This window comes from Papilio polytes, unplaced genomic scaffold (genome assembly GCF_000836215.1).
Source record: "Papilio polytes unplaced genomic scaffold, Ppol_1.0 DF824269.1, whole genome shotgun sequence".
NCBI classification, from domain to species: domain Eukaryota; kingdom Metazoa; phylum Arthropoda; class Insecta; order Lepidoptera; family Papilionidae; genus Papilio; species Papilio polytes.
In genome coordinates, this window is record NW_013524935.1 from 2,844,852 (window position 1) to 2,853,833 (window position 8,982).

The 8,982-nt window shown below is 32.9% G+C and overlaps 1 protein-coding gene across 3 annotated transcripts in view; it reads left to right on the forward strand.

Moving 5' to 3' along the window:
• LOC106107010 (LIM/homeobox protein Lhx1) overlaps window positions 1–8,035 on the forward strand; it is a 49,983-nt gene extending 41,948 nt beyond the window's left edge. For 2 of the 3 annotated variants that reach the window (XM_013287681.1, XM_013287699.1), the window contains exons 6-7: window positions 7,067–7,325; window positions 7,506–8,035. In XM_013287681.1, coding sequence (XP_013143135.1) covers window positions 7,067–7,325; window positions 7,506–7,660 — 414 coding nt within the window. In that variant the 3' untranslated portion in view covers window positions 7,661–8,035. The remainder of the gene's footprint in view (window positions 1–7,066; window positions 7,326–7,505) is intronic. The other variant, XM_013287690.1, reaches the window with a different exon arrangement.
• The last annotated feature ends 947 nt before the right edge of the window (window positions 8,036–8,982 follow it).

Sequence of the window (8,982 nt, forward strand, 5' to 3'; positions counted from 1 at the left end):
CCGCTCGTTTGCCCCCTTTTACTATAAAAAAAAAAAAAAAAATTATTTTACCAAATTTTGTAGTCGTATACAATTTGTAAAGATGGAGAGTCTTGTTATATATAGTACAATAACAGTATTTAACCGCATATCATGTTTCTATATTTCCTGGCGTTATGTTTTACAATCGAATATGACTTATGAGTTTGTAAACATAAAAATGATTTATTAAATCCATTCTGAAACTCTTTTATAAAACCCATAACAGTATGTTTACAATCTTTGATAAATACTTAATAAATAATTTACGACCACCTTCATTAGTATTCCGCGAACCTATAGGGTGATCCAAAAACCGTGTCCATATGACTCACGACACTGATGTTTATGGCGGAACGAAAAGGAAAAAATACGGTCAGCCCAACTGTTCGATACTTAAGTATTATAGTTTGTTATATTGTGTGACGCTGCAGGGAGCAGACCGCATGCTGAGCTCTAGACCCAAATTACTAGCTCACTCGTCTGCGGACGTTTACTGCGCTGTAGCAAATCTCTTAAAATCTAGATTCTAAAATAAATCTAAAATAGTTCGTCCGTATCTATACTAATATTATAAAGAGGAAAGATTTGTATTTTTCTATGTATGGAAATAAGTAAAAATTACTGGGTAATTTTTAAAAATTCTTCCAGCATTAAAAAGCTATTATCGCTGAGTAACATGGGCTACATTTTTTTAATTTTACGTGGACGAAGTTGCGAGTAACAGCTAGTCTTACTCTTACTTTAATCTTACTTCATACTAATATTATAAATGCGAAAGTTAAGATGGATGGATGTTGGTTAGAGTTTGTAACATAAACGGGTAAACGAATTTAGATGAAATTTGGTATAGATGTATAGAATAGTCTGGAAGAACACATAGGCTACTTACTTTTGTTTTTCTTAATTCCACGCGGACGGAGTCACGGGCGGTAGGCAGTTATTACATAAAAACCAGACCAATCTATCAAACTTTAGATTTTAGAAATGTGAAACTTGTACGACGTTGTTTTTTCTAACACGAGCACTATTTTTTTTAACTTCTAACGTCAAAAATAAGGTTGAGCTTTGTTAAATTGAATTAAAGTAATAATTTGATCCGTACAAAGTGCAGTGATTTGTCATATCGCCTATCAGTTCAATATCCTATAAGTCACAAAAACATAGCAAAAAATAGTTTCCATGACTCAAATGATATAAAAAGCGAAATCTGTATAATTCTAAGTAATCATCGAGCTTCATTGACTAGATGTTTTGACGTTTTAGTATCTATTGTAAGTTTTCGTAATTTTTTTTTCCACTGAGCATGACTAATTTGTGAAATCTACTACAGTCTGCGACGACTTAGGAATATTTGAAATTTCAGTTAAAGTCAAATCCATTTCCAGACTGAAATGTTAAAGTTTTATTTGCAAATATGACTTTATTCAAACTGTCAAGTAAAATATGTCCACTCCTTTAAAAATGCTGGAATCTTACTAATATTATAAATGCGAAAGTTTAGATGGATGGATGGATGTTTATTAGAGTTTGTAGCCTAAACTGCTGAACATATTTTAATTAAATTTGGTATAGATGTAGAGGATAATCTGAAAGAACACATAGGATACTCACTTTTGTTTTTTATTCCACGTGGACGGAATCGCGGGCTAAAGCTAGTATTTTTATATTTGTAACATTCCGCATCCAACTGTTTTAATCGTCCATGTCGGTAGTGAGCATTAAAACCGGCGAATTTATATCGCTAGTGTTATCGGTTATGGTTGGCCGTAATGTCGACTCATTAGCGACAGGGGGCGCCTCGGTCAGGTACAGGGGACGGGAACAATGTCCGCGCCCGGCTCGTATTAATCATCTTTTATACTTTGCCGCAGGGTGGTTCTGCAATGGTTTTTATAAATGAAATTATAGTTGCGTTGAAATGAATTATTTTCTTATGCTTAATAAGATGATTTTCTAAAAAATTGATTTTCTGAAAAACATGTATTTGGTACTGCGATGAAAGTGTTTTAAAAAGTTTATTGCATACTTAAATATTTGATCACGTTGATGCTTGGAGTGTTTGAATATAAAGATTTTATCAGGAATCTGGTAAGAAGTGGTTAGAGTGTTTATAATAATACTCAGATATACATAGATTTTTACATTATTTATCATACTAAAGTGTTAAACGCATAAGAGATACACTTTCTTATGTTAGTGTTGCTAATAACGCTATTTCTGTAAGCTACATTTTATAAAGAAATATTAATAAAATATTTAACATTTTTTTTATTCACTTCGATATGAGAATGGACCTCCCTTTCACAGCAGTATGTATGAATTATAGTGTTTAACACCACAAGGCTTGTTCACACTGACGTCCCGCAGCGCGGCCGGACACACTACAGTGTAGCCTCACCCTTAACGAATCTCCCAGCTTTATCATTGTACTATAAAAGTAACATAAAACCTAGCTCCTAGTGTTACAACACCTAAAATATAGCTTAGTTTTATAGCTTAGACAATTTATGTTGTAAATATTGTAGATATATTTGTAAATCTGCAAGTTTGCAAGTTTATTATTAGTGATGTAAGGGTTGTAAAGTTTTATCGATAGTTTAGTATAAACATAAAAACGGTATATTTAGAAAGCGCGGCTTAAGTTTTGAATGTTTGTGTAGTAAATTTTATGGATATTGTTTAGTCTTGTCCGGCTTTATGAGTTATCATTATTTTAAGACAAAACCGCTACAAGTAACACAAGTGTTAACAAATACATTACTAAGATAGCTATTGCTCGTGACTTCGTTCGCATGAAATTCAAAAATAGCCTATGTTACTCACAGATAAATTACCTTTCTAACGGTGATAGAATTTTTAAAATCGTCCCAGTGGTTTTTCAGTTATTTCAATACGTACAAAAATACAAATCTTTCCTCTTTATAATGTTACCAAAGATTGTAAAGGTATCCATCTTAGAGTGTAAAAAGCTCTACATTTTATTACCTTTCTTACGTGTTTGAAACTACTCTATGATAGTATGATAGTAACTGTCTAGTGTAAGTATACACTAGGCATGCTAAAATGTCATATCTAACGTAATGTTATTCTTGCAATAGTTTTTATTTCAATATCTTATAATTGTCCAGTCTATTCCAATTATATAAGATAATATTACAGCTCACTTATAGAGTGAAATTAAAAAAAAAACACCGAACACATTCAACCCAAATATTTTAATAGCCAAAGATTATGTTTACAATTTTTTTGTCCGTCAATTTTTAAACCGAGATCGTCTATGAGTGGTGCGATTAAGTAATAAACGTTATAATTTTGGGCATAAAATAACGGAACACGTCAATTTGGAACGTTTAACGTTATCCAAACGGTCGGACAAAACTATCGTCGGCGACCTCTTTCGCGCCAATTTCTTTAATTATAAACCAATAAAAAAGAAATCATTTATCGACGAAATATTTATTTTAACTTCGCACCAAGATATACAGATTACTAATATGCTTTTTTTTAATGTACATTAGACTAGCCTTCGCCCGTGACTCTGTCTGCGTGGAATTTAAAAAATCAAAAGCCTATATGTTCTTCCAGACTATCCTCTACATCTATACCAAATTTCATTGAAATCCCTTCAGCCGTTTAGGCTACAAACTCTAACAAACATCCATCAGTCCATCTAAACTTTCGCATTTATAATATTAGTATGATTAGTATGACATGTACTAATTTAAATTTTGAAATGCATATTAGCATGTCGGTTCGCTATACATTGAAAACTCTTATCTAACGGTATAAACAAGTAGATGAAACTTTTTTTTTGTTATTTTATTATCTGCAATCAGTCTTTAAAACTTTTAGCAAATGTGAGGAACGATTAAGTTTTCAGAACATTTTCTCCATCGAGAAACTTCTTCTTTATTAACTTAACTTATTTCCACTAAACGGAAATTTTAGTAAATGTTTTAATAAAAATATTAAAATATTGATCTACAGACTAACGATTTATTACATTCTAGTGTAGTGCTCGGTGATAGTCTCAAGGTTAGATTCAGGTTGTTGTAATAGACTAGTTTTTATATAAATGCTTCGTGACGTCACAGCACTACTGCTCTAGTAGTAATAATGCAATTTATATCATAACACATTATAAAAGCTTATGTTAATTTTGATAAGTTAATCTTTGATACACCAATATAATAAACCCGAAAAATTTGGGCTAAAAATGGCAATTAAGGTGGAAAAGCTATATTTTAGACTATTTTAAAAATATACACCGACAAAAATTCTAAATACCAGTGCATTTTAAATATCCAGTTTCAAAATGTACCTGTATATAGCATTCTTACCACAAATTATCTAGCCGTTTTACCTAATGACAGATTCCACAATGTGTGTACTACATCAGCGTTTTATGCAAAGGTGGGAGTCAAGTTAACATTTATTGGTAATAAATGTTGCTTAAATTCCGTCTAGCAGTGTTTGCAAATAAATACATGTACAAGTAATTACGAGTAGAAAGTTATGTTTTGTTTTTACTGTAACATCGAACGGTAAATTTATACTAATATAACAAAGCGTAAACATACACTTCTTTGTTGCCTAAGATGTCAGCAATCACAGCATATTTTCGAAATACACTTTTTTTAATAAAAACCCTACACTTACGTCACACTTCAGGCTATATATTTTCACGCCGTTAAACTTAGGGGTAAATGTTTTGGATAAATACTCTAATGTGGGAAAGAGACCATAAGTTGTTGCCAACATTAAGGAAGCAAGGTTACCATGGTTTGACATCATGTCATGTCATTTTGACATTTGCAATTGATAATTTGACAAATGTGAACAATAAAATGAAATAAAATATTTATAATTCTATGCGGATGAAGTTGCATGGGAACAGCTAGTCATTAATATTGCTATCGTTATACTCGTAAAGTTGGCGAAGAGTGGGAAACATTTTCTTAACGTTACGTATAATATTCAAAATGGAGTGATGACTGGGATGATGTATGATAGAGTTATGTGGAGGACGAAAACCTGTTGCGTCGACCCTACGGAAGTAGGATAAGGGGAAATATAATGACATATAATATTTGGCTTTCTAATAATAATATAATCTCAACTAACGAAAACCTTTTAAAAACGCACAATACTAGTGTAGAATATTACAAGATTATCGTGGATAAGAACCTAACAAAACATTCTATATTAATTTATCTTAATAATCACCTATGTAACTTTTAAATTAATCGATATTAAATTTAAAGGCAGTAAAATTAAATAAATCAATCGAATAATTTCGAATCGAACCTAACTTCAGTACAGCACTAGTCCCGCTGCGTTCCTTTGATGTCCCGCCTCGCCCACGCACACATTTGCACAAAATACACATTTGTAGTCGCTGAAAGCTCCGATCTGATTCATGTACTGATGGTAATTGTTTTGCATGTAATTACTGCAGTAGTACTACTACTGGAGAATATTTAATACCGTTTTAAGATGTAATACTAGCTATTACCCGCGACTTCATCCGACCTGAATAAAAAACTTGTTAAGTAGTCTTTGTTTCCCAGATCTAATCTATCTATCTGTGTCAAATTTTATCAAGGTCCATGTAACTGTTTTAGGTACACCTTCTAACAAACATCCATCCATCCATCCATTCAAACTTCCGCATTTATGGAATAATTTGACCTAGATGTGGCCATATCTATTTAGGGCCTGTCCCACCACTAGCTGATAGAGGCTCAGATACCTTAATATTAACGCCACTGTCAGATAAGGGACCAAAATCCGATGTTTCCATCAAATATTTTACACGTTGGATTGTTATCAGACAATTTACAATTCGGTGGGACAGGCCCTTAATTTTGTACACCAATATATGTATCACTGATTCCCATTCGTTCGTATTATTTTGTAAATCAATGTAAAGAACTATTCACAACACATATTTTAATTAAAGTGCATTACCTATTTTTTATTTATCTTACTCACACAAACACTAAGTAGCACTTGACAATGACACAAATAACTTGACAGTGAAGGCGGTACTATTTTTCAATAGCATGCCACTGTCTTTATAATGGCGGTGCCACACGGCAGGGGATAACGCACGGTCGTTAAAACGCCGGATTAGTTGCGCAGACGCACGCGACGAGTATAACGTGCCGTGAACGCGTAACGATCGTCTGGATATGATTTTATAATTGTGCCATTTTCAAATTGGAGAAGGAAAATATGCTATGGTAACAACTTATTGGTGTGACTGTGGCGTAGAAATAGGCGGTTTTGCTATAGGTATGCCTTCAGTCTAGATTTAAATGCCGATTCGCGTGTTGTTCGGTTGTTTATAGGATTTTTTTAAAAGAAATTTGTATCGGCACTTCTTAATGTCATGGACATGGTTTAATTGGGTTTTCAGAATTCGATTACATATTCAGTTGTAGGCTAACCTGTTTATACTTATGGAAATTACAGATACAGATAATAAAAAAATGAATGCGGTATTTAAATTTTTAAATTAAGAATGAAGCAGTTCGAAAAATTTAAATTTCGAATTTCTATTTGTATCGAACCATTTTATATCAGGCACGTTGTAGACAAGAGCGTGCCTAAACGTCACAATTTGATAGAAAGGTAAAGGACGGCCGTTGTGAAACTTTAATATCATTCATTTCTGTGGTCTGAATGTAATTACAATGTAAGTGCGAGATATAAACCAATATACGACGTGCAAATATACGCTTGTAGCGACCGCAAAAACCGAGCAATGGTGTAACTATAAAACTTTGCTCGGATACGTACCGACAAAGTGGCGCGATTTCCTTGCGACCGATCTTGTATCGCGTTTACGAAGTTCTCATTCCATTTTATTATGCGGTTACGATTGCTACACTATCTCCTTTTTACAACCTCCTTACTTAAAAAAAGAACTAAACTCCGAATTTTTGTTATTAATTTAAACTGTTCCTGCTTAAGCGATTTTCCCCAAATAAATCAAGAAAGAATCATTTATTTATATTTAATAAACTGTATTTTCCGACAGGTTTGGTTCCAAAACAAGCGATCGAAAGAGCGTCGTTTAAAACAGCTGACGTCGATGGGCAGGGGTCCGTTTTTCGGGTCATCTCGCAAGATGCGGGGATTCCCCATGAACCTATCGCCGGGGGGACTAGAAGAGGGCCCGCCGGGGTTTCCTTACTTCGCGACTGCAGATGGCAAGTTCGAGTTTGGCTATGGGCCGCCGTTCCACCATGACGCGCCATTCTTCCACCCGCCACCCGCTATGCCCTTCAATCAGCCAGGTATAAAGACTTACAAGTCATAATAAATTACGCTATTCTATTTTTTTTGTTTGAAAAATTTAGAGAAATGTAACGAAACCTCACTAAAACTTAGATATTCTAGTTACCCTCTTATAAATAAGGTATGAATATGTAACTGTTTGTGTGTGTGAAGTACCAGGCGCGTAGTAACGTGAGCAGGTCGTTTCGCAGGTGGTATGGAGTCGCTGCCGGGCGGCGAGTTCCCTGAGCAGTTCCCGCCGCCGGACCACCTCGTCCTGCCGCGGCCTTCCTCCCCCGAGTTCACCTTCGGAGACGCACCTCCTCCTTTGCACCCCGAGGGTCTGGTCTGGTAGCTGAAGCCGGAGCCGCGGGACTTCCACGACTGATGCGGCTCAACGGTATACAAAGTGGACTTTTATAACGGAGTTCTTATATGAACGAATGTGACGTTTTGAATTTCGAATATCGAACGCAGTGCTCCGTGACGTGTTGTTTTTTATTTTTTGAAATTAATGGCGATCAGTGAAGTGCAGTATTTAAATCATTCCGGATTTTTTTTTTATTTCGATAACAAAACGTTTGCTTCATAATTATCAATTTTAAGAAATAAATCTTTGATTATAGAAAGTTCGAACATTGTGGTAATTTTGAAACAAACGATTTGTTAAGGTTTGTTTTATCTGTGCATGGAATTACTGTATTTAAATTCTCATTGAATCATTAATTGTATTGGAATTTATATGTATTTGTATAGTGTACAGAAATAGAATTTTATAATGTAATTTTTTAAGTTTACTTTTAAAAATAATTTATTTTAATATATTGATATCTGCATAGAATAAAAATTGTTTTTGGTTCCTATTTTAAGATAGACGTAACGCATTTGAGTATTTATTTTTTAATTTCATTAACCTTTTAATGGAATGAAATTGTATAACTTAAGAATATAAATCTTAAAAAGGTCTTGTAGTTGTAAATATAAGAATTACAGGTATCATATGAAAATTTATGTAAATAAATAAAGGGTTCTATGTATAAAATGTTGTAGAAGTACCGGTATTGACACAAATATAAAATAGTTAGTAATTATGTATTTATTATATGTCTGTATTGTATTTGTTATTTTTCGATTTACGACATAAATTAAAAAGACAGTACTGAAAATATAATTGAAATAGTGCTTAAAATATTTAGAAGTTATCGAAGTGCGGATTTTAAAAATGAGATATCCTTAGCTCAAATTTCTCTGTGTATTATTTTGAAAATATTTGTTTTACTAATAACATTGCAACTGATTCTTAAAATTTTAGTGCATTCGTGATTTTTTCCTATTAGTTTCTCAGTCACGAACTTAAGCTAATTAAAATAATAATTAGCAATTAAATTTTAAAAGTAAATTTGAGTAAAATATTGATATTATTAAATTATTTAATCTTTCCGTTTGGATGTTTACTTTCCTTACATATTTACTATGTTATTTAAAATAGTATAATTTTAAAATAAACAAGTCTGTTTTGTTAACATTTATTTCTTAAAATCTACGTAAAACAAAATCTAACCCAAAACCAATTATGGTTTAAAATTCACGTTTTCAAATTTTCAACTTTATTCTCAAGAACGTCTTTGTCTTTCTTGTCATGGGTTTTTACTGTTGATAACTATACATAAATATTTT